Source organism: Corvus kubaryi, unplaced genomic scaffold, assembly GCF_017639235.1.
Source record: "Corvus kubaryi isolate FWS band 111438036 unplaced genomic scaffold, C.kubaryi_AGA036_p1.0 37398, whole genome shotgun sequence".
Lineage (NCBI taxonomy): Eukaryota > Metazoa > Chordata > Aves > Passeriformes > Corvidae > Corvus > Corvus kubaryi.
Genome location: NW_024581137.1, coordinates 36,432,197 through 36,458,486, shown reverse-complemented (window position 1 = coordinate 36,458,486; position 26,290 = coordinate 36,432,197). Strand labels below are relative to the sequence as shown.

At 38.5% G+C, this 26,290-nt stretch overlaps 1 protein-coding gene across 2 annotated transcripts; it reads left to right on the top strand.

Annotated features, from left to right (window-relative positions):
* Positions 1-26,054, top strand: LOC121671625 (pituitary tumor-transforming gene 1 protein-interacting protein-like). Of its 2 annotated transcripts, none has more exons than XM_042043628.1 (7): positions 1-173; positions 2,342-2,394; positions 4,762-4,870; positions 7,570-7,678; positions 11,270-11,335; positions 17,678-17,724; positions 24,518-26,054. In XM_042043628.1, exons 1-7 carry the CDS (start codon positions 59-61, stop codon positions 24,565-24,567), a joined length of 549 nt encoding a protein of 182 aa, XP_041899562.1. In that variant the 5' UTR covers positions 1-58; the 3' UTR covers positions 24,568-26,054. The 2 variants fall into 2 exon arrangements, with proteins under 2 accessions (XP_041899562.1, XP_041899561.1); XM_042043627.1 differs by having other exon boundaries at positions 2-173; positions 11,267-11,335.
* Positions 26,055-26,290: the final 236 nt, after the last annotated feature.

The window sequence follows — 26,290 nt, the reverse complement described above, 5'->3', positions numbered from 1 at the left end:
GCGCCTGCGCGGGGCTGGTGCCCGGAGTGAGCGGGGCGCGTCCGCTGCCGTCCCGGCGATGGAGGCGGCGCGGCGGTGGCCGCTGTGGCTGCAGGGCCTGGCATTGCTGTGGGGCCGCGCCGTGGCGGGGCTGGAGCAGATTCGCACCACGGTTCCGCCGGCACCAGCGCAGGGTAAGGAGGGGCGGGCAGCGCGGCGTCGCTCCCTTTCCTTCCCGTGCGTCCCGCGGGTGCGGCCTTCCCGGGCGGGCCTGCCCGGGGTCCGCGCTCGGCCCTGGGCACAGGGGCACGACAGCGGGCACGACAGCGGGCACGGGCACAAGCTCGCCCCCAGGCCTGCAAGGGTCCAGTGAAGCGCCTTCAGGAGAGCTGCGGAGAGCTCGGGGCTTGCCGTGGTGCTGTCCCCCGGCGCGGAGCCGGCTGGTTTCCGTGGGGCGAGAGGGGACAGCCCGCTCCCGGCCGAGGGACGGGCTGGTGGCGCTGGGGTTTGCCGGCCTGCGGGGCCGTGGGGGCGTCGGGAGCTTTGCGGCACGGAGATAGCATTCACAGAACCGCAGGATAGGGCAGATTGGAAGGGACCACAGTGGTCACCTGGCCCAACCTCCCTTGCTCAAGCAGGGTTTGCTCAACCCTGGGTGATGATGAGGAGTGTGGCTCAGGAGAAGCTGGCGGAGATGCTCGTCCCTCCCTGTTCTGTTGGAATCATTTCTCTCTTCCCTGCTTCTGGCAGGCAGTTGGTGAAGCTCCGCCTCAGATTTAGTTGCCACCAACAGATGTGACCACAAAGGTGCACGTCAGGTTGGCTGGCATCAAATTAGGGTATCTCAAGTGCACCTTGGCAGGTGTGTCTAGATCCCAGTTAGAGATGTTTCATTTCCTTTAGGGAAGGGTTTATACTTGAAAAGGGAGTCTCCAGCTTTTTGAGACAACTAACTTGAAGAAATTCAGCCTCGGTAATTCATATTTAGAAAGCTTGTTTGTTTGGGTGATTTAAATCTGACTTTGAAAAAGTAATGAAGTATTTTTTTTATAATAAGCATGGTGGTACTCTGTGTTGAATAATCCCGTTTGAAAATTTTTGAGTATAAACTGAGAACTCTTTCTGAACCTGCTTCTCATGTTGTTTTTTTATGAATTGGTACCTGGGCCTTACCTTAGGCTGTTAATTGGTACCTGTAACAATTTAATTGGTACTGGATAAACTAGTAAGGCGGTTTTCTATATGAATATATTAATTAAAGATAAATATACTGGTACATAAAATGTATTTAATGTTAAGAATTAGTAACAGAAATATTTAATACTGAATTATGAAAAGAAAATACTGAAATATATAGTTGTCTCACAAGCAAGTAACTTAGCTCAAATTGACAACTGCCTGTGACTAATGCTCCATTAAAGTTAGAACTAGATTCTTGATTTGGAGATCTTTTCTTCTTGTATTTGTGATACTGAAATAAGGACAAGCTTGTTTCATTAAATGGTATAAAAAATTATCATAGGAGCTACAGTTACTGGAAGAAAAATCCAGATTCAGACTAGGAAAGGAGATTCCCCCTCATCTTTCAAGTAGTTCATCTAGGTCAAGACTATGGCATGTACGTGGTCCTGTGGGCAACAAATTATGTCTGAGTTATGGATAAAAAAAGACTTGTCTTAAGATGATAAACATGGAGTACTTCCAAAAAAAGTAAATGTGAACACCAATAAGTATGTCTCTTTTTTTTTTTTTTTTTTTAAATTCAAAGAAAATGTGCATGAAGTACGTCTGCATCACTTGGCTTGTCAAGCTTCTGTTAAAGTTCTTATTGAACTCTTGCAGATTAACTTTGTGTCCTATATTTGGAAGTGGTTTTTATTGTTATTTAAAATCATATTATTTGGAGAGCTTTAGCTTCTAAAAACTCTTTTCTCCCAGAAAAAAGTTAATGCCTTTGGAAGGGGATAAATCCTAAGCAAGGGTCAGCTTTTGCAAGGCTTCCAAAGCTGCAAAATTTGGAATGTTCTCTAAATTGAAGTGTGTAAGTTCTAGAACTTCAGCAGAGATACAGGGAGGCTCTTGGGTTATATCTTCTGTGTTGTCCTTAGAGAAGGCAAGCAGAGGTTAAAGGTAAGCTTGAATTGTTTCCCTATGTCTAAGATTGAACTTAAATGTTTTTTATCTCTGTTTGCTGCAGTTCTCCTCAAATGGAATTACTGAGATTTCATTATTCAGTCAAAATTATTGCTTGTATCTGGGATTAGAAAAAAGAAAAGGTTAAATATTATGATAAATGCTTGACCTTATGGAATAAAAATAAATACATAATCTCTGTATGTTCTGGTTTTGTTTGTTTTTGTAGCATGTTCAGCACTTTCCCAGAAGTCCTGTGAAGAATGTCTCAAAAATGTTTCGGTAAGATTTTTAACATCTTTTTTGATTGATAATGATTTCCACTTAATATGAAATCAAATTGTTAGGCTTTCTTTGGCTGTTTGTTTCTTATTTAAATGATAGAGTCAACTGATTTGTTGCTGCCCCTCTGTCACACCTGATGCCAATGTGCTTTCACTTTGCCAGGGTTGCTCCATGATTTGGTCACTTGGGGTGTTCCTGTGCTTTGTCTGGAGAGGACAGACTGAATGCAGGCTTCCAGTGTCAGTGTGTGCCTAGGGCTTTTATAGCTCAGCTGAGTGAGTTGGTGTTGCTGCTACCCCAGACTCATCCTCATTTTGGGGGCAGCACTTAGTTAAACGTCCGTCTAATAAGCTCAGTCTTAGGCAGGTAAAATGCCTTGCTTTTCTTGTATTGTGCTAGGAAAACTGGGACATGAATGTAAATAAACTGGAAGCGCCTTTCTCTAAAGATGCCCCAAGAAGTGCCTGTAACTGAGGCAGAGTGTGTCAGTGCTTTGCAGGTGTTCAGTGTGCTGGTCCCTCCACTGACTACATCAGACCATGTGTGCTTAAGACTGCCAGGCTGGGCCGCTGTCGGTAGCAGAGTGTTTAGATTTGCAATGAAATTGCAATAAGGCAGATGTTAAAATGTTAGAATTTGTTTCTCTGTTCTTTGCTGAAAACTTTTTTAGCTCTACAATAAGGGTTGTGATAAACATGCAGAAGGCATTAGTCCCTGCAGAGCAGAAGTGAGAGATTATTTCAAATTCAAACTTCAGATGTCACTGAAAATAAATATTTCAGGAGTCTTTAAGTTGCATATAAGTTTCCATTACATTTTCACTAGGGAAGATTGAGAAATACCTGAACTTACCTGCTTGTTTTATGCATGTTTTGGCTTTTGTAAGGGAAAAATATTAATTGAATCGTATTGATGATTGTGTATTGTCAGATTGTTTTATCATTGGAAATGAGTCAATTGAAATATTTTCATGTACTTCAACACCTGCTCCAGTCAGTAGCTGTGTCAGGTATTGCCTTTTGGGCTAGACACGTTTTCAGTAGTTAGATGCAGGGGTTTCCATCAGAGTGATACAGCTGGCCTTTCTGGGCTTCCAGTTGTCACCAACAGTGTACAGTAATTCGGCTTAGGAGAGACCTCATGAGCCACCTAATCCAGCTTCCTACTCAAAACACATCAACATTACATTCAAATTTTAACAGTGACTTTTACTATGCCCCCTATTAGTTGTTGTTTTTGAACTGCTAATTCTTATTAAATATTTGAACCACAAAAAGAAGCATATTCTCATCTAACATCCTTAATTAAAAGGGCACGGTTTTTGCAAAGTGTATTCTATTTTCTTGGTTGTTTTTGTTGATGTGTCTTTATGGGTATGTTTAACTTGTACAGTCTAGCAACTACAAAATATTAATAAATTTTTCTTTTATCCACACTTTTCAAGAAAGCAGAATCTGCTGCAAATGGTTTCCTTTGAATTTAATGTTTTGTAATCCATTAAGAGAAAGATAACAGGCTTTGTGTAATTGAGGATGTATGACAGAGATGTTCTTGATAGTACTGTTAGATAAAGCATAGTTCCTGTCTGAACTCTTTTTATAATGAATCCTAAAAAACTCTTCTTCTATTAAAGATTCCTATTACTGTTATTCAAAACTATTTCATTGTTTGAGTTGTGTAGTAAACAACTTCTAAATAAATATTTATTTTAAAAAATGAAAACCAAAACCTAAGCTTGATACTTAGTGATGACTTTAAAAGCAGAAATGTTGTGCTGCTATTTTAACTATAATATACATAAAAACTTTAAAAGTATTCAGGTATTTAAGTGTGTGTAATTACTGTACTCAATGTACTTTGCAGCACAGATTGGATGAGGCTGTATTGTTCATTACCTTGCAGCAAAAACTCCTGTAGAATTAAAAGGATTCTTTACTGTTTTCCTTCTGTTGATAATCAAATACAAGGCTGAAGTAAGATTATAAGATTATATTTTTATTCCTTAAAGATAGGAGATGTTTTAAAATTCGGAACAATCAGCGTTCTGATTTTGTACTTCTTGTTAATTCCAATAATTTTAAACTCAAAGCTATTTTACCCTCAAGAATGCAGGATACCTCTTACTTGGCAGTATGTTGCCAAATATTTTCAGGCTAGTGTTACCTGTAAATACAAAATGTTCTTACTCACAATTCGGTTTAGGTTTTACTGAGAAATTGTACAAGGACTTCTGTAGGCTTTATAATACAAAGTACTTATATTTCTCTTATTCATGTAAGAAATCTGTCTTTGGAGTGGTGCACTAAATTATTAGCTGTTTTTGAAGATTAGTAATTTGGGATTTTTCTTGTTTCTTTTGCACAGTGCCTTTGGTGTTACACCAACAACACTTGTATTGACTACCCCGTAAGAAGTATTCTTCCATCATCTTCATTGTGTTCTCTCTCAAATGCTCGATGGGGAGTTTGCTGGAGTAGGTACTAATTTTACTTTTGCTGTAGAGAATTATTTATGAGTATGATTGAAGTAAGACTACCACTTGCTAGAGCTGTTTCCTGATAATTTATTTGGAGGGGTGGGGGGAGGAGACAGTGGTTGTGATTTTGAGCCATATCTCTCATCTTCTGGACTTAGAAACAGTCATTCTTAAGGTTTCTTTGTGAACAGGCAGTGTAGTTATGCTGATCCAATGGCTTTAAAACATTTTTACCTTCTTTAAAATTTCTGAAAGTGTTGGATGATTTGTCTAGATCCACAGTTGTTTTACTATATTCCAGTGGCGAACCAATACCACAGTCACACAAATAGAGTCACACAGAAATTCTTGAATGCTATTTTTGCTTAAACAACTGAAATAACAGTGTAATTGATGGGTACCAAAGGCAATGGAGATAAGGTTTAAAAGGAACATGCGTGGTGCCACTGTAGGTTGTAATCCTGCATCATTTAATTGTTCTTCAATTTCCATTTGCTTTCATGTTTTACTACAAAATACAGCACTGAGCATATGCCGCCATCATGGTGAAATATTTGGAGCTGGTTTTGCAATAATGTGTGTACAGATCTAAATTCAGACTAGACTGGAGCAGAGAACACCTAAGGCATTGGAAAGCTTCTCAAATGAAACAAGAGTACAGCTTCAGTCCAGCAGAGCAAAGGCTTGCTGCTTTCCGTGTGTTTGTGCATGGACACCAGCAGGCTAAAGGACAAAATCAAGTGGGGATGCACTGTCAGTGACTGTTGACTGAAGAAAGTTATCGTGCTTAGTGCAGAGAGATTATGCAGTAGTCTAAATTAGGGTAGCAGAAGTAGAAAAGTGTTGTTAAAGTGGAACATGCAAGTTTCTGAACGCTACCACTTAATGATTGCTGCAGAGTGACTAGATTAAACAGTACAGATGAGCTTTATCAATTCTATATTCTTACAGAAGGACTTTGTGCTTTGTTTTCTGAGAACAGGCATTTATGCTTAGACTTTTGTTGGAGTTTTTTAGGGTACACTAAGTATATAATTGCAGTGATAAGGCACACTTTTAAGAAAACTGGGCTTGCAGTCATAGTAAAGACTCTTACTATGAAATGTTTAGCAGAGTTTGTTCTGAAAGTGCAGAGGGTTGACTCCTGCCAATAGCTAAGTACTCACACGGCTGCTTGCTTCCTCCGTCTCTCCCATGGCCACAGTGGGATGGAGGAAGAAAAAGGAACAAGAGCAAAAAACCTTCTTGATTGAGATAAAGGTGGTTTAAAAAGGGAAGGAAAAAGAGGGAGAGGAAAAAAAGGCGATATTTTTTCCCCCACCCCCCACAGGCAGACTGACGCTCAGCCAGTCCCCAAACAATAAATTCCCATTGGAATTGGTTTTCCCCTTGGAAGCCAGTTACTCCCTCCACTTATTTTTACTTTATCTCATTGCTGACCATGAGATTATATGGTGGCCAGTTTGGGTCAAGTGTTCTGTTCCCCTCCTGACCTCTCCCAGTCTCCTGCGTATGTCCAGCCCTGCTCACTGCGGGGAACAGAGGGGGGGGGGTGGGGGGGGGGAGGTGGGAAAATATTTTGGTGTCCTTCAAGCCTGTTCAACAACAACCAAAACATTGGTGTGTTACCAGCATGTTTTAGCCAGAAATCCAAAACACAGCATCAAATCAGCTGCCACGGAGTAACTTAACACTCTCAAACACACCAGTAGAGAAACACATGTTGTTTTCTACTAGTACTAAGGGTGGTCTTGACAGTTTACTGCTGCTGTGGAAATGGCTTCTAGCTTGGGTGCCATTTGTGTTTCTAGATTGACTCTAGCTTAAACACAGAATGAAAACTTCATAATGGAGCACATTCTCAGCAAAAAAAAAGTAAAAGTAGGAAAAAAAAACCCAAACCAAAACAACAACGAAAACCCCCTCAAATAGGCATTTCCTTAATAGATTTTTTACAAATGAAAGGTGGCAACATGCCTTGGGTTATATGGTCTTACTGAGAGTGTCCCCTACAGACACAGCAGGAAAATTAATTAACTTGTGAAGGTGGTGGTGATGGTGTTTTCTTCCTTTGAGTAAATAAAATTAAGAAAATAATGTTGTTCACCATTGCTGAAAATGAAAGTGAATATTGCAGCTTTCAAAGTCAAAAACAAATGACTGTTCCAGTTACAATTTTATATTAATAAGATGTGTTGACAGATTATTAACCAGAGTGAAGTGACAAAGAACAGTGTAGCTTAATTGTTTTGGGTGTTTTCATGAATAGTAACCAGATGAAATCGGTACTGATGACACATATGCAGCCTGACAACTGACAAGTCTTTTCCTGCACTTTAATAGGTTAAAAAAATCTTCTTTGCTTCAGTTAAGTAGTATACCTTTTAAAAAATTAAATTTTGTTTAAAACGAATTTTTTTTCTTTGCTGGATGAAGTATATTTAATCGTTTGTAACTTGTACGGAAGTAACAGAATGAGAAATGTGGTTTTACTTAATGTCTGTTCAGTGTAGATTATGCATAACAGCAATGTTTGAATGTGGTATACTGCATTTTATCTGGGGTAGTTGAACAGAATACTATGGAGGTTTTTGCATATAGGGATGAAAAAATGTCTGGGAAGGAGGGGAAGAATTATCAGGAAGATAAATTTTACTGATGGAGTCTAACAAGTTGAATATATTCATGTTTTTCAGTAAACTTCGAGGCTTTAATTATTGCCCTAGCTGTGGTAGCTGGACTCATTCTGGTGTCTATAACAGTCTGTTGCTGTTACTGCTGTTACTGCAGAAAGCGTTCCAGGAGGTAAATACATCTATTTGTTTCCTTTACTAACACTGAGTCCTCATCTTTCCTATCTACCTACAATTTTTACTCTCCAATATACTAAGAGTATTTTCATTTGGAAGCAGTTCTGGTCACTTTGCTTTATTTGTTTGAGAAAGACAACAAGATAAGAGATATTTAGTGACAGGTGGAAGAGATATTTAGTGACACTGGAAGTGATGCTGGAGTGCCACTGAAGTGATGTTTCTAGTGGTAACAGCACTGATGCATTCTACTTTAGGTAAGCTATTGCTTTATACTTCTACATTTTACACTTTCTTATTAACATTGGACATGAAATCTTTCAATGACCAAATAAATCCTTGCTTCTTGTGATAATGGTATAAATAATTTCTTTCAAGGCAAGCTCACGGTACAGCAAAAAGGGACCAGGTGAGTAACAAATAACTGAGCAACAATGTCCTGTACAGCACTTGGTATCCATCTTTCAGAGTTGCTCTAGGATCTGTCAGCAGTCAGTATCTAAGGAGTTAGCTGTCTTTGCCAATTCAAAAAGATATTCTAAATGTAAGGTAATACTTCTTTGCTCTAAGATACTAAGCATGATTTACTTCTTTTCAAGGAAAGTAATGCTGCAAAAATTAAATGTTCTTGATCTTGGAGAACTTGAAAAAGATTTTTTTAAACTGGCTTCTCTAAGTAGCGAATATTAAAAGGAGGGAAGTAGTTGATGACTAGATAAAGTAGGTATGTCAGTACTACAGTGTGAAGTGGAACAGCACAACATGCTGCCATGAAGCAAGTTAACACTTCCTTCCTTCCTTTTCACCCTTTATCACTCAAGTTTTACAGCTTTCTGGACAGTGTAGTTTCAGCTAGCTCTGTTCTTTTCATCCTTCAGTGCTTCTCATGTGAATAAGATGTGGACCTTATTTCTTCGTCTGAAATGACTTCTGTACTTTTTAAAGTACCTTTGACTCATTGTTCTTGTTTGAGGGTTGTTTTTTATTTTTTTTAAAAGAACTTATGTAACTGTACATAACTTACGTAAGTTTAGTGCTGACCTTAAAGCCAGAGAAATACAGTACATGTGTGGCTTTAATGAAATGTGAAAATAATTGTAAATAACATCTCATTCCTTTCTCTGTTCCCTGAGGAAGAAGCACGTACCTGTTCTGTTGGTAGATTGGTATACCAGATCTGCCCTAGTGCAAAAATGAGTACTCTTTAGCCCTGTGCTGATAAGCCTTGATGTAAAGAAGAGGTTTAGATCTTACATAAGATCTGCCACATCCTCTGCGGAACAACTGAGTAGACCCCTGTGGCTGACATGTCAGCAAATAAAGCTTGAATCCTGTGAAAAGAGATATTTGTGCCAGACTTCAGTTTTAGTAGCTAAGTTGTCAATCAGTACTGTAACATCTAATTCTAAAAATAGAGGGTTAGTTGAGAGTCATCTTATGCCAAGACTCCAAAGGTGTCAAGCTTAATCTTGTGACCCTTAGAGGATTTAAAGGTCTTGTCAATTTGGGGTCCAGCTTATTTGAGGAGGATTCAGAATGTGTTATTACACTGAAGCCTGGTACATTATTGGCTTTAAGCCCACTGATTCTCAGCAGGAATTCTTTTGCTCTCGTCTCCCTTATTTTTGGGGACTCATTTTCCACAAAATAAACTTTCTTTTTTCATGAATAGGAGGAAGGAAAGGTTGTGCAAATGTAGTACTAGATGTGTTTTACTGACTCTTTAGATGTATTATCTGAGATCTGAGGTGTTTTGCACCTTGTTTTGCAGAAGTATCAGTGTTTCTTTTGGGCATTCTTAAGCTGTGGTGTTTCAGGGTTTGAGAAGCCAGCACTTACCTTTTCCTTGAACACAGAGAATAATTAGGTGCATTAACCCCCACATCAGTAATGTAGTTGGCTCACCCATGTCCATCCTGCCACAGAAATTCCAGGAATATTGGTGCAAGGTTTTTATTTTTATCCTGTGTTTTTGGTCTTCTGAGAGTCTGGTTCCACGTACTTGAGACAGTTTCATGAACAGCTGTTATTCATGAAATTATACTGAATAGACTCTCAGGAACTTCAGTTATCAACCATGTTTTTATTTGTATAGTCTCAAACTTTCTGAATTTGGAAGAAAAATTCAATTAATTCAAAGTATCCAGAAACCAGAAGGTACTTAATGGCCTTTAATTACAGGGAAGAAATGTATTTTCTGAATCATACAGCAGCATTTTATTTATTTGAAGTTTTCATATTTTGCAGCACCAGTTGTGAAGATTATTGCATAGTTAGAAGACAGTGGGGTCTCCAGTAAAGCAGTTTTACAGGAGGGTGCCCAAAAATGGGAGCTTCTAGTCTTGCTAGACATGCTGCTGTGCAGAATTGATTAGTTTTCCAAAAGGGTCCAACATTGTTTTAAAATAAAAGTGACCTGTTGCATGTGTTTCCTGCTCTCCCAAGATTGTTCTAATTCTTTAGGTGGAAAAAACTGGAACTAAAAAATTTGTTTGTGAAACATTGTATGAATTCTGAAGTACTGGCTTGTACTGAAATGACTAAAATGTTCAGAGAGATATGTGGACTGTCTGAGCACATGAAAGAATTGAATTCATATTTCCAGAGCTGAATGTGTCTGACTTTTGTGTATTAAAGCGTTTGACATGCTGTAATTAACCACTGGATGTCACTCTTGCTTAACTTAGATATTGGTGGCTGCAGATGTGTGGTAATGCAACTGTTCAGGTGTATTAATATTGTAAATCTACATCTCAGACACCTCGAGAACTGTATTCACTTTTGGAAGATGATGAGCACTTGGGCAAGCATGGCAGTTGTCCATTACTAATCCCAAAGAGTCATCATAAATTCTGTCAGGGAAAAACTAACAGAAAAATTGTTTGACATTGGCTTTAGAGTCCTGCAAGTCTTACACAGTCTATGTAATGGTTAAGTGAAGCTGAGCTTTCTCCAAGGCAGGTCACAGAGCTAAACTGCGACAGAGCATTCAGTAGAGCATATCTGCACATGCACGGCTCAGATGTACTGTGTAGATTCAGCATTTCCCAGAATCACACAGCTGATACTCAGGTAAATTCTTGCTCATTCCAGAACAGACTGCTTCCCTGGGGGCAGCTTGAGATTGGTTAGTAATGCTTTTTGGAAAGATAAATTGTTCTGGCATCAAAGGCTTATGAACCATCAATCTTCCTCCAGAGGCAACAATGGACTTAACTGTGCATGTGCAGAACACTGACTCTGAAGTGGGGTGTGACACATGAGGAAAAGGGCAGTTAGGAATCCTGCTTCTGGAACAGTCTGCATCGTCTTCCTGAGAAGCTGTAAATAGTTCTGTGGAGACTGAAGGGCATATTACTACAATGACTAAAGCATTTGGATATTAAAAAATGTGAAAGGATAATGACACAAACTTGTCGATTATACTAACTCAGCTGGGAAATTTTACATGGCTATGAAGTCGTATCTCTGGTCAGACTATAAATTCTTTTTGAAAATAAGTAAAGTAACTAAATAGTGATAGCTTAGCAATAAAGTGGCTTTTTCTTCCTCTTATGCTTTCCTTCCCTCCTTATTTTTCTAGCAGACTAGATGATGAAGAGGAGCAGCTAGCTAGGAAGAGAGAGGAACGAAGACTACAGTCTCTTCAGAGGTAAGTCTTGACAGCTTGATATATAGCTATACATTTCCTGGTGATGTAGGAGTATTTTGCTTTTCTGAGAAGTAAGTGGAGTACTGAACAAAGAGGCATGTGAAGTTAGGCATGACGCTGTCAGGTTTTTACAGAACAGGGCTTTATTATGAGAGTGATGAACCTGATTAGGAGCTGTGTTGCTGTAAGTGGACAGAGAGCAAACAAGTTGATGCTCAGTGTGGCAGGTACCATGAGTGCTCTGTGCCAGTCAGGATCAAACAGAAGGAATGTGTCCACTCTCTCCTGGATCAATGTCTGCCTCTGCCATGAGTTAATGTCTAAGTGAGCTGGGATTCAGAGGTGAGACCCACTTATTGAATTCATTTGGTAATTGTTTCTTTCTTCTTTTAAAATTTGTCTGGGAAAAGTAGAGAAGTTGATAGTGAGATACCTATTCAAAGTCTTGGTCAAGAAGTGGAAAACTTTGGCTCAGATCTCACTTTAGCCTTAATTTCATATTGCCATCCTTTCTGTTAAAGCTGCATAGCACAGTGTAAAAAGAAGTGCAAGAGTCATCCATGATAGTGTTTCTCAGTGAGATCAGCATTCCTTCAGATTTTTATAGGTTTTTGGTTTGGTAGGTTTTTATACCTTAGTTTTACAGTGACTTTTCATGAGTTTTAAATTTTTCTTTAGATAAACAATTTTTATTGATAGGGTGGTGATGTCTAGTACAGGCAAGGTGTACCTTTTGAATCATACTTCCTTTCATGGTCTTTATTTTGGAGATTCACAGCTTCAGCGAGACAATGGTGTCCTAACTGAATGGCAGTCTTGGAGTTGTTGCATGTGGGTTTGAATCCTCATGCACTGACAAGGAAATTAATTAGGTTTGCACTTCTCTAAAGACTCATCTGCCAAGTAACAGGTGGGCACCTTCCCTGCCTTGCTGACGCCTGCTGTTTTCTCCTCAGATTGATTGTTAGTAAGAGCGGGAGGCAGGGAGCAAGGCATGCTTCCACATGAGAACTCTTGGGGAGCTCTTGCATGAAGACATTAAGTTTCTCTATACAAACGTGCATGGGAAGACAAGGCAGGTATCTTTCTGACTAGGCACAAAAATGGGAGTCAGAACGGTGATCTTACAGATGTACCTGCTGTTGCTTGTGTATCTGACTGGCAGGAGCTGGGAGAATCACTCGTCTGAATTCCATGCATCTGTTTACTTGCTCTGAACTGCCAGGTTATATAAGCAAACACAGCAGCGCTTTGCCCTGAATCTGATAGTGATTGACTCTGAAGTAGCACTGTGGTATTAAGAAGTAGAACAGATCCTGTTGTAATGGGTTAAATTGGTGTGTCCTTTAGCCTTGTACAAAATTCCTAATCTTGCTGGCAATAGAAAGAATTAGAATAGGATACAATAAGGATGTAAACCAAATAATTTTTCAGAGCACGATGAAGTGCAAAGTTCAAACAATAAGTGTTTGGGTTTGTAATTATTTTTTCTTCCAAGTATTACATACTGGCAGTTTTATATAACTATTTCCATTTTCTACTAGTGGTATAATACAGTTCTGTAGCTTTTAAACTTTCCAAATTTGAACTTAGATTATTTTTATTCTGCACAGATTTTAACAGCACAGATTTACTGTTGCAATAGTGCATATTCTGCATTTGTAGTCATTTAAGGAACTGTAAGCTTAAAAGTAACTTTCTGAAAAGAATTAGATGTCTTCTAGTGTAGTTGAGCCAAAAGTAATGGTTTGAAAATGTGTTTCTCAAGTGTAATAGTGACACTAGTTATCACTTTAGATTGTGTGTAAATGCACTTTGCTTCTAAAGTAACTGAGAGTTGCTGATGCAAAGAGCATTCTTAATTTTTTTCATGCCTAAGGCACAACATTCCTTAACCCAGTGCTATGCCAAATTTGTTTTACGTAAAGGTGTTCGCAATTCCATGAGGGTTTTGATTCTGTGAGGTTTGTATTCTGGTGGATAAGTTCAGTGAACAGTCTCAGCATATATCCTTAAGATTGCTGGGATCCACAGGATGCAAGGACATAATGATTCTGGGGCTGGGAGAAAAGCAAAGAAAGCATTTATTTGGGGACAGAGTAGGAAGGACTTGCCCTTTCATCATTGCAAGGTAATGACAAACATTATCCAAGAAGAGAACAGATGCAACTTCGTTTTCATAAACATCTTAATTTGTGACCTGAAAATGTCAGACTTGAATGTGCGTGGAAGGGTAAGAAATAGGTGTCCAATTTAGGAAAAATGCTCACACACAGTTTCTCAGATAAGTTTTGTTGAATATTTGCAATGGATCAGAAAAAAGGGGGAATTCTTTACCTGCTAATCCAATTATAACTAGGCACAGCACAGTAGGCTGAGTGCTAGTATGAATGTGATGTTTCTCCTATAATGCTTTTATTTCTAAAGAGGAGGGTTCCAGTGGAGAATATCAACATTTTTTTGTATGCCAAAACCATGTGCCTTGTGGTGAAATGTACATCCTTAATTATGCTACTTTGTTCAGTTAAGACAGTACTTACCGGTGTTTGTTATAAAGCAAAGACTTCTGACTAGGTGTGTAATAGGGGATGATTGTGTTCCATAACCTTTCCACTGTGATTTGTGTATCAGCTTTAAATTCTTGGTACAGTTAATCTGTAGGAAGTCTGACGCTTCTGGAGCGTAAGGTGTGCTGTGCACACACCGAACAAGTGGTGTTGCACCAGGCAATTAGCAACACAGAGCTAATACCTTGAATTTAGCCTAGGAGCAAGGTTCACTGGGAGCAGACTGCTCTGCCAGAATGATTGCTGCAGCCTTACTTAGAGCAGCATTCCTCTTTCCCAGCTTGTCTCAGGAGCGTGTCTGTAAAACAGAAACTGTTTTAATTGCAGGAGAGAGCTTAGCAGCAGCCCTGGGGTATTTCCATGGTCTGAACACGCACACATACTGTGTGTGTGGCTGGGGGTCATGGGAAAACACAAGGAGTGAGCCACTTCCAGCAATCAGAGCACCTCATGCTGCCCACTGCTTGCTTCCTCTAAGACCTTTGGAGGATGCATTGCTAGTAGCAGGCTGTAGAACAAATTAATATTCTCACCAAGCCATTTTGGACAAGCAACCTGCAGAGGAAGACACTACCTTGTACTGTGTAGTCCTTCCTTTTTACTGTGAAGTTTTCACATAGTTTATGGAAATAGCTGAACAGATGTTCAGATAAATATCATGGGAGGAAAATAGGCACAGCATTGACCTTGTGTCTATCTGGTTTCGTTGCTTTTTTTCTTGTCACCTTACGTGTTGTTTTTTTCCTGTGGGATACAGCTACTTCAAATACAGATGTTCATATCAGTTGGCAATGGAAGGTGAACAGGACTAGCCTGACTTCATTTCATGATTCCATTAGTGAATGGTAAAAACAAAGTAAGGAGGCCTAAGTTCCATAGTTTGCTCCATGGAATGTTTTTTGTGGAAGGTTTAAGATGATTGCAGCGCCTGGTATTTTCTGTCTTTTCAGGTACACTGTAAAAGTCTGCTTTTTAAATTTAATATTTGTTTGCATTAAAATTCAGTTAATTATGGATACTTAAGTGTCTCTTTGGAAGATGCCTGTAAAATTAAAAGTAAGGGTAATTAATTATGTTGGCTCTCTGCTTGTCTACACAAGGATGAAACTAGCTGTCAGTTTACTAAGAGGGTTGAAAATCACTGGTGGTGGTGGTTAAAGTTTGCACTTATAGTGAGGTGCATGAGGAGAATAATGTCTGGAGTTTAATTTTTTACTTAAAACAGGTATCTTATTGCATAGCTTTAGTCCTTTATTTGACTTCGTCATCTCTAACATGAAAAATCATTTTTAAACATAGCATTGAGTAGTGAAGAGTTTTCTATACACTAAATTATTTACAACTTCCAATACATGGTATATTTATATGTTAGATTTATATAATTTATAAATCATTATTTATTTTAAAAGTTTATAAACAAAAGCTAAGCAATGAGATCCAGTGCCAAGTATAATTTGGTAGTGTACTGATAAGGGAGAACAAGGAGACAGGCCACGGAAAGAAAGGATGGCAGTTTATTTGTGAAGAACCAAGTATGGAAAATTATTATGTGAATTGTTAGTATTGGGAAAAATACTTCCTCAGTTTACAGCAGTGGGGACAACTTGCATGAGAAGCCAAGACTTTATCATGTATAAGATGGAGTAATAGCAGTAGTATTAAGAAACAGAACCAAACTGGAAGACTGAAGTGGCTTGAGCTGATCTTAATGCGAGATGTGGGTGGTACAGTAATTCTGGGTAGCTGATGCAGGGACTGCGTGTTCAGAGCTGTGTCTGGTTCTTCTGGTTTGTGTGTACCTAAGCCTTACTTAACTGAGCAAGGATTTAGTCATGGGTGAAGTGATGCCGTCATGGCTGCCTGTTAGAGTTTGAATGTTTCACTGATATTAGTGGTTTTACCCTTCAAACTTAATTAGCTGTTCAGTGGTTTGTTTTGAATAGCCTGGGGAAGTATCCTAAAGTCTTTCTGAGGTTTAGAGCCTACACAGCCTGATTTTGCCCCATGCCCTTCTCAAGCAGGCGCTTTCTGAATTTGGAACTAATTCACACTGACTGCTGAAGTACTGAGGTTTCAGTAGCTGAAACTGCAGCAAGGAGTCTCCATTACTTCAGACAGGGTATGCAAAACAATGAAGAAATGCCCTTAGTACCACCAGTAATAAACCTGGTTTGAGGTCACGTGAGAACTATACAGTAGAAAGGTTTAGCTTTATACAGAAGGCTGCTTTAAGCAGAATTTCTCTATTCTCTTCCTGAGATCCCTTGCCCCATATATCTTCCTCTTATGTACCACAGAAAGGAGAAATCCTGTTGTCAGGTTACCTTCAATGGGTAAATTTGTCTCTTCTTTTTTCTGTTCTCTTCAGTATCTCAATCCTGACTTTCTTCTTCTACATGAATTTGATTACCCTGACTCTCCAGTTCCTCTTCCTGCATTTTGGCCAGGTTGCTTTGTTTACTATGCTGTCTGGGCTTAATAATGCAAAGAGATGTAATGGACATGGGTATCTCTGGGAAACAGTAGAAGGTTTTGAGTCTGTCTGTCTTGTATGGTTTTTCTCATCATGCTTTATCTGAATGCTTTTCTGGAAGTGCAGTTGCTGGAAAAGGCCAGTTCAGCCCTTCAGCTCTGTAGGAAGCAGGATAATTGCTTCTGAGGACCCACAGGATCTGATTAGCAGTAGGAATTGTTTGTAGGTGGAATATGCATAGGGCAGATGGGATCTTTGGTGAATTAAGCTGTCACTGCTTTACAGCTTTCTGCTGAATACGTGCAAATTGGAATCCGGCAAAAGTCACAACTTGTCTAACTGGGTTGAATTTTGACAGCATGTAGCAAAGGCTATATTTTTAATTTTTTTCTTTTATTTTTGTTAGAGGAACATTTTTTTGCCAAATTCTATGTTTTTCCCTCAAAATATATAGATCCTGGAGCATACTCATGAAGTAGTTCTGTAGGAGCTTTTATGTTTGGTTTTTAAACTAAGCAAAATAGATCCTTCCTTTGTAATACAGGAAAACCATCTGAGAAAAGATGGAATTTTTTCCATTTAAATGTCTTTCATTTTTCCCCCCTTCACTTTTGCGGAAGGAAAGGAGAAATTGACTCATCAGACACTTAGTTTATGTGAATAATTTAAGTTTGGTAATATTAGATACAGCCTTGAAAACTGTCTTATGGTCAGAAAACATAAAAACCAGTTTATATTTAGCACAATATTTTAATTTATTCTCTGCTTAGATGCCATGCTGGATTTTAGAAAGCAGTAGTTTTCACTTACACTTGCTCTACATCTTAAGCAAAATAGCACCTTTTATCTTTTTAGAATTATTACATTGAATTAGTATTCCAAAGTATGTTCTGTGCACAGCTAAATTTTACAATTATGCTCCCTGCTGGAAAGCATTAGGGAGTCTTCCAGTGTAGTGTAGTGCCTTGCTTCTTATGTATAGATGAACACCTTAGTGTGTGTATGTGAACATATATGTGGATGCATTACTTTCATATAGAAAAGTATTTCTTATTGTTTATTGTTATACATCTTATTTTCACATTATCAGTGAGAAGTTATGGGAAGTCTTACAGTGTATGTAGATACCCACAGATAGTGTAAATAGATTATATAACTGCTAAGTGGTTTTTTTTTTTTTAATCTGTAGTGTAATTACTAATACTAATGTAAAAAGTGCTGTTGGTTTTTTTGGATGTAATTACAGTTTGCTTACAGCTCAGAAGAGTCTGACTGTTCTTTTGATGCCTTTATTTCTTGCAGGAAACATGAAAGAAAACTGAAGCATGATGAAATACGTAAGAAGTATGGTATGTGTCATCTTGTTTTGATACTGTGTCTAAATTGATTCCTTTACCCTAATTATTGTTAAAATTCACAGCAGACATAAGCCTCTTTATGAGCGGTGCAAGTAATCAAGCCCAGTTTTCTACGGGTGCCTGTCTTCTGACACCTGAACACCTGATCTCAGCACATTATACTCCTGTTCTCTTCCTGCACTGACTGTCCAACTGGGCAAGAAGACAGTGTTCTGGATGGGGTGTTTGCTTGGGATGGGCATTTAAATACATTGATTAAGATAAGTGGTTCATTCTATCTGTTCCTAAAATAGAAGAGTGAGTTTGAGGGCTTTTTTTTTTGTTATTGAATGTGATAAATCAACCTACTTGAACTTTGCTACTGGAGTCATGGCTACTGAAGGAGGAGAGACTGACTAGTAGATGGCAAGCTTTTTAAATCAAGCTTGAAAAAGAAGGGATGAAGATGCAGCCTCATGTAGGGATAAAATATTTTTTTCTTTGTTTTTAAGTGGAGCTGTGGTCCAGTTGTAGAAGAATTATCACAAGACTGTAGGACCTGCTGTGTTGTATAGAAGGCTCTTACTATGTAGGCTTGTCAGTGCTTGCACTTTTCATTTGATTTGTTCCTAGGGTTAATAGTACTGCGTATTCAGAGACAGATCTGCTAAAACTCTGCTGCATTTTTTATTATGCAAATTGCACTAATGTCAGAGAAGGTGATTCTAGGGGTCTGAACAGTCAGTCAAAGCTGCTAATTTTCATCCTCTTGTTAAACTGATTGGCACAGTCTAGGAATGCCTTCATGAATCTGCAGCCTGCCCTTTGCCTGATGCAGAAGTGATATGGACAAACTCTGTAGGGAATTCTCTGCATGGAGAACGTTTGTAAAAGAATAATCCTTTGCTGTAACGCAGGAAAACTACACTGTGAAGCTTGAGCTTCAGGAGAAAGAATGTTGTAGAAACTGGAAGTAATTTTTGTTAAACATCAGTCATGGAAGTTGTTCTGTGGTATTTTACAGGATAATTAACCCTATATCTCAACCACAGTTCAGTTTCAAGAAGTGTTTGCGTGGTTGACAGCAATAGTCCAGATGTAAAAAAAGCAAACAAAATCCAAGTGCAACATAAAACAACAGAGGCTTTTTGTGTTTGATTCTCCTTAGAAGAGACCTCACAGTCAATCTCAGCAAGTTTGAATCATTGGGAAAGATCGGTGAAGAACTTAGGGCAATGGCTGTGTCCCCACAATGACTTGCAGCTCTCAGTGCAGACGTACCTTTGCATCTCCTGGATGCAGCCAAGGTGCAGGTCCTGGGTGTGGTATCACAGTTCCTGTATCAGAGCCCTGCACTGGGGTTTGGTGATGTGAAAGCTGCATTCAGTTATGTTCTGCTTGTGAAACCAGTTCACTTGTCTCTGCATGGCCCTACATTTTACTGAAGACAGTTGTCTGTTCAGTGCTTAACTTTCAGACCTTTGTGGAGTGCTTTGCTGGATCTCGTTGGAGTACTTGAGTTCCCGAAGTTGAAAACTGTATAATGCAATGCCTCTGGAATACATACATCACATTCAATAAATCAAGTATTGCTTGTAGCTGTACTGTGCACACCGTCATTGGAGAGCTCATGTCATTTTTCCTCCACTATCAATGAATTAATGAGAAACAAGTTTGTACGTTCATTGTGTTAATGGAAAGTGTTCCTTCTGGTAAGAAGTCAGACCTACGCCTTCGTGCAGTTATGTTTTGCAGTGCAGCTTACCTGCACAAGATTGCAATTGGACTATAAAACTTAAATTTTATTAGCAAACTTCTGTATAAAGTTGATTGACAGGTTTGCCATATTGCCTAAGCAAAGATTAATTTATATTATCATATACATGAATTTGAGGCCTGGAATCTCATGGTTAATTTTTGTCTTAAAGAAAAATATAAGTCTCACGTAAGCAAATAGCACATCCTGAAAGGATGTATGTAACTGAGGAAAAATGAAATACAAAGTATGTAAAAATTTTGAAATCCAGAAATATAATTGCTGTTGTATATAAAGGTTGCATTCTGATAATATGCAGGCAAATAATTGTCAGAATAATTCAGTGAGACATAAAGTAGACTTGGATCTTCTGTTCACATTTTTTACTGTCTGGAAAATACAGATGTTAGCATATTAAACATAATCTAATAAAAATTGCTGGAAATAATTATGGAGGCACTAGATTATTTTGCACTCTTACACACTGTGGAGAGGATTCTCAGTTAAGTAGGCATAGATGAGTGGCAGAATGACAATGACTTTGTTAACCTGACTCTGTAGATTAAGATGATCATGCCTGAAATTTCAGTATTTGGTTGGCTGTAAGGGAATGCCTTTTCCCATTTCATCCCACAGCTTTCCATACCCCATTTAAATGGTAATTACACATTTATAATGCACTGCAGGTGTCACTCTAGCCACAATCCTTTGGGAGCATTGGAGGCAATAGAGAGCTTTAGCAACCAGGAGTACACACTTTCAATTATTTCTTTGTTGCACAATTTGATAGTATTTTTCATTTGCTCACATATATGAATGCAATATGATTACACAAATTATACGTTGACTCTTAGGAAAAATTTAAAGTAGAATTCAGAGTACTTTGCAGCTTGTGTAGTACACAAAGGAGCTACAATTTAATTCCTGCTGCATTTGCTTCTATTGTGTGTTCAGTATAGCATTAGTGAGAAGCTGGTTTATTATTTATTTATTTCAGGATTTTGCCTAGTATCAGTGGCAGGATTTTTTTCATTTAGTTTTTGCAAAATGATTGCCATTTCATTGCTTTAGTTCTGCAAAGGTTTTGATCAGCTATTTTAATATGCAATCCTATCTCGTTTATTTTGTGTGAGACATTGATTTTTATATTCAATAGTTATCACAGTAAATGTTTCTTCTGTTCAAGGTAGATACTTTGCCTTGACCTTCTTTAGTGTTCTGAATGCAGGGCAGGAGAGCCTTGCATTGCCAAACACTGAAAGCTACTTAGTTTGTTTTTTAAGAATATAGTTGTTAATCTGGGGGGGCTAAAAATAAGGAGGAAAAGTTTAATAAGGGGTGAAAACATGCAACAAACTAGGTTGGGGGTTTTTTTCAGCCATACACAGTCTCTTGTTAGTATTTCACTGGTTAATTCTTGTTTTGGGCCGTGTTGATATATGATGAGATTTAGATCTCAATGACTGGGGACCTGCATAGTTAGATGGTATACAATATAAATCAATATGCTGGAAAGAGGTATTAATTTCTTTTGACCATTGCTTTGTCATTTCATATTTAATAAGATGCCTCATTATTTCATACAAGCTAATGAAAGATACTTGACTACTATACCTTCCAAATTTTTGAGTGTTTCTTAGATACTGCTAAGTAGGTCAAACACTAACCTCAAAATGAGGATAAATAGAAGAACTTTTAAGTGACCTGTGTGTCAATATTCAAGTTGACCAGTAATATGTAATGGACTTGATTGCAAACAAGGCTCCTGAAGATACAAACATCTGGTTTCTCTGAACCCCTGAGGGTAAATGACAGCTTGGGCAGTGGCTCTCATGTCAGACAGGAAACAGTTGAGAGGCAACTCCTGTCTGGTTCAAGGCAGGACAGGAGCTTCAGCTGAACCAGACATGCTGCCCCATTAGCATGGGCTGCCAGTTCCTTGGAGTGGCACTGGCAGAGCAGCTGTGGCAGCTGACAGAAGCTTTTTGTCATGCCCCTTTTTTTTTGTATGTCTCTCCAAATAGTTTTTGTCCATTTACTTGAGCCTGATGCTTCTTCAGAAAGAATTGGTGCAAGTGATGAGCTGCTGTCTCACTCCTCTTACTTAATGTAATCGTATGACATACTTAAAATGCTGAGGATAAAAGAAATTTAAACTCTGGATGGAGTTTCAAGAGCAAGGCTGAAAGCAAAGTGTATCAGGTATTGTAACCCCTGGTTATCTTCATTTGGAAGGAGGGCTTGCCATTTCTCTTGGAGTCCATTTTTCTGGGAGATCGATTTCTGAAGTCAGAACCAATAGTGTTCGTGCTGGATTGACCCATAGTTCTTAAAGCCCATTTAGTTCCAGTATTCTGTGATGAAGCAGTTGAGAGTACTTCAAGTTAGGCATACTAATGCCTGGTTGGTGGTGGTTATATCTGTTCACTCCTAGACATAATTCAGTGAAATTAAAGCAAGTGCTTCCCAAAGTGGGAATGGCATTTGCAGTGAGGAGTAAAAGTGACACATTCACTTGAAATACGAGAAGTAGTTTCCAAAATGGCTTTTATCTGAGTGTTTTGGGGTAGGGGAAGAGAAAAGTATATTCACTCCTCAGAATGGTATAGGAAAGGTTTATCAGGACTCTTACACAATCCTCTGGTTAATTTGAAACTGGCACTACTGGATGTGGACAATCTTTTCCATTGCATTTCAGCTGTTCAAGCTGTAAAGAACAGTATCTAGTGTTTTACTGTGCTACTTTCAGACCTGTGAAGTGTTGAGTATGTGTCCTGAATGAAATACCAAAAAAATGCAATAAGCACTTGCCAGACTATAGAGAAAAGTCTGCAGGCTATGTTCATTTTGTCAGGGAATCTGGTACCACTTCTTGCTACTTTGTGGAAAGCTTTTTGAAGTTAGGTGCATTTATTTGTAAATGGAACTTTATGAGTGCCAGGAGTTTATGCAATGGCAATTGTAATAATAATGGTAATTTCTACTGTTGATGCTGATTTTCTGTAAATGTTGTGTAAATGTGTTTTGTATTTCAAAGGGGTGAAATACAGAAGTACTGCAATTTTTTTTTTAAATTGGACTACTCAGTTGTGTTTCAGGTAGCTAACCATACTAGGATCCATATAGCCTAACTGCCAAAGTATTAACAAGTCTGGAGGAGGGAAGAGGGGGTGGTGATGGTCTGGGAGTAAAATACATGTTTCTTCTATCTTTGGGTTGCGGTTAAATTAATGCAGGAATGTTACCTGAAGGCACTAAAGGTTGAATGGCAGGCCAAGGATAACAGGGTTTTTTTATTGTGTATTAGCTTACTTGACAGCTAGAATAGACTTAGTGGACGTCACAGCTCTTTGTTTAAATGCATGAAAGGTAAGATTAAAATTTGAGAAGTAACCACTTTCTAAAAGTTTAAAAATATAAAAATTTCAAAATCTGAAAATATTGTAGATTATTTTTGACAATTATGCATCTAAGCATATTCTTACTACACAAATGCTTAAATTTTTATTTTTTCAAAAACAATTACAGAAAGGGATAGTACCTCTGATACCTCTATTCACCTATATCAGGTGAATAGACTGTATGTCATGTTACCTGGCTGAAGCTTTATAAATGTGACTGGCTTCCTCCTTGGACAAGTAAGGGTCATTATATATGAGGACTAGCTTTGATACTAACATTTTACGAGTTGACTGCTGGTAATCTTGTTTATTTGAGTGATTATAGGACTTTTTATACTTATTTCTTATTCCAAGTATTTACTGTTCCCTATCAGGTAGTTAGTTGCAGTAACTGATACAGTAATCAGCACTGAGCAGTTGTGCTGCTTGATTGACATCTTAAAATAACCTGGCAGTTCAAATGAAGCTCACCAACTGCACAAGGTAGGAAAAAGTGTAGTCCGCCTACAGCACCATTAGGTTTTGACTTTCAGATAAAACAATGAATGTTCAATGTCTGTGTGCAGGCACACATGGAAAGCAGGTATGGTGTGAAAAGGACTGAGGGGAGTTCTTACAAGGTTTGGCAGTGACTAGAAAAAAAATTTTTTTCACTATTGTGTATCTGAACATTTGTGATTTGGGGTTGCTCAGCTGCACTGTCTTCTGTTTCCATGCCTAGACAAATGAGCTAGAGAGGAGTCCTTGTCATACAGCAGTATAAAAATCTTGGCAGAAAAGATAGCAATAGTGGCCTTTCCTTTCACACCAGAAGGTCAGCCTCTGGACTCTTACAGGACTCCTTTATTTTCAGTCTTCTGCCTACCTCAGGTTTAAGTGTGGTTTAAAAGTCTCTCAGAAATAATGACTGTGTGTAACCGTGATTGCTTGGCTAACCCTCACAGAGGATGCTCTGCATATCCAGGCACTCACCATAATTGGATGGCTTTGCAGTGCTTTCTGTGACAGTATTCTAGTATAAAGTCATTAAGAATCTTTGTGATGGAAACATACTGCAACTTGGATTAAGTGATGCTCTTGTTCTGGTCCCTGGAGGTTTTAGTGCATGTAAGAAATGATCTTCATTTCTTCTTAGAGGTTATTGTCCTGTTGCAGAAAAGCTGTAAGTGGCTGAATGTGGCAGATGGTTGAGTATAACTGAAGTAGAACTAAGTCAAAGTAGCAGCATCTTACATTTTAAAAGGATGGTGATCTTATAGTCACTTGCATTTATAAACTGGCCGCTCAGAATCTGTTCTTCTTGAGACATCTCTATGCTTAGGTTTTTGTCCACTTGATTCTCACAAGTGCATTTTTTGGAATATACCTCACAAATGAGAAATGCTTTTTCCATAGTAATTTTTCATAGACAAATGCTCTCTCCCTGCTAAATCATTAAATACTTATGCATTATTATAGTCTGAGAAGTAAGAGTGCTTAGGAACACTTTCAATTTATTGTAATACTTGTGTATTAAGGTAATAGATCAACTGTTACAAGAATTGCCTTTTGGATTTGTTACATGCAGTTCCTATTTTAGTGAAGTCAGCAACTCAAAAGTTTTTCTGTAGTAAAAAAATGATAAATATTGTCCCATTTGGTTTTACAGGTCTTCTTCAGGATTCTGATAACCCCTACAGCAGATTTGAGAATGAATGAAAATGAGCACCTTTCACAAGAGCTGTAACTTCAGAATCCAGGAAGACTGTTTTCATTTGCCCTTTGTGTTCTTTCACTTTTGATTTTTTTTGTCTCCAAAGTTTTTTTTTCCTGGTTGTAAAACTAGAAGCAGCTGAAGACTTTCTGAAATAACACGTTTCTATCTTCTACCTGTATAGAACTAATTTTTTATAAATGTTTACTGAAGTTTATGTTGGTTATCTTTCCTGCTCTTAAATCTATATTTTATTACTTGATTTAGGTGGTTAATAGTTACAATAATGTGTTTCAGTTCAGTCTTAACTGCCACTTAAAGCAGTTGTTCTCATGTTCCTAAATAAAGAGATTATATATCTAATAAAAAGCAACATGGAAGCACAGCTCCACATAGCAGAAATAGTTGATGAAAAATACATCATGCCCATTCTTGTGGGTGGAGGGTTTTTTGCCTGGAAAAAGATCTTCCAAGAGTGTAATGTGTAAGGATTGACAGGAGCATATTTGTCTTTGAATAATTAAATTCAGTTGTGGGAATGTTCATAAGTACTTTGGATATGGCACTGATGTGAAAGAGAAACCAGTTAGCAAAATTGGAAGAAGGTCATTCTTGAAACAAACATAGTTATGTGTTCCTAAATTTAAGAAACATCAGTCTGTGTGAACACTTTATTCTGCAAACTTAATGTATATTGGAAAAAAAGTATTAAGTTGCCCATATTCTGCAGTTTACCAGGGCTGACCCTGGCCAGCAGCTTAAGCACTGCCCAGCTGCTTCCTCCCTGGATGCGGGAGGGAATGGGAACAGCAAAGGGTTGAGATAAAGGCGCGGTAAGTGAGAGAGAGTAGTGGGAACAAACTCTGCAAAGGCAATTGCCACCTCCCAGAAGCAGACCTCTGCCCAGCCTCCCCTCCATTTTTCTTGGTGAGCCTGCAGTAGGGTCAGTTTGGGTCAATTTTGGCCAGCTGTCCCAACTGTGTCCTCTCCCAGCTTCTTGCTTATCCCTGGCCTACTTGCTGGAGCAGGTAGAGTGGGGGAAAAATGAAACCTTGATGCTGTGCAAGCAATGCTCAGCAAAAACCAAAGCACTGGTGTGTTACCAGCACTGTTCCTGCCACAAATCCAAAGCAAAGCAGCACTGTAAGGGCTGCTATGAAGAAAGTTACCTCAGTCCCTGCCAGACCCAATACAGTAAGAAGGCAGTATTTTTTTAAGCTTTTATTGTTCTTTTGATATTTCCGTAATGTGATTTACTTCCCGTCTTTCTTTTCATAGAGGTGTTTCCTTGAGCACTTTTAGTAGCTTACAAGTATGTGACAAGCAAAGAGCTCCTCTGTGCCCCCAGTCTAATTGTACATTCCCATTTATTCTGTACACTTTAAATCACCTCCCTTGCTGTTTATTATCTGTTAAACAAATGTACAGTATTGAAGGTGTTTGTGTTATTTTTTGTCCACGTTCCTAAAATAAACTCTTTTAACATCTTGAATATGATTCTGTGTATTTCTGTTGTTCCATACCATTTTAAATTAGCTTGGTTTCAAAGAAGTTACCCAGTATGACTTCGGGAGAAGGAAAAAGATGCGTTTTTGCTGGTAGTCTGTGGCAGGAATTAGATTATGCCTGTGGGTGAGGATGCAAATTGCCATTCCTTGCAATGTCAAAGAACCTGCCTCTACTAAGGCTTAGTAAATATCACTTACCACTGGTTTGTTACAGTGTTCT

Bases quoted from the DNA above. Each gene is read 5' to 3' on its own strand.
- LOC121671625 (XM_042043627.1), top strand. From the start codon at position 59: ATGGAGGCGGCGCGGCGGTGGCCGCTGTGGCTGCAGGGCCTGGCATTG. The intron at 174-2,341 runs GTAAGGAGGGGC...TTGTTTTTGTAG, and splicing joins TCCGCCGGCACCAGCGCAGG to CATGTTCAGCACTTTCCCAG. The intron at 2,395-4,761 runs GTAAGATTTTTA...TCTTTTGCACAG, and splicing joins AATGTCTCAAAAATGTTTCG to TGCCTTTGGTGTTACACCAA.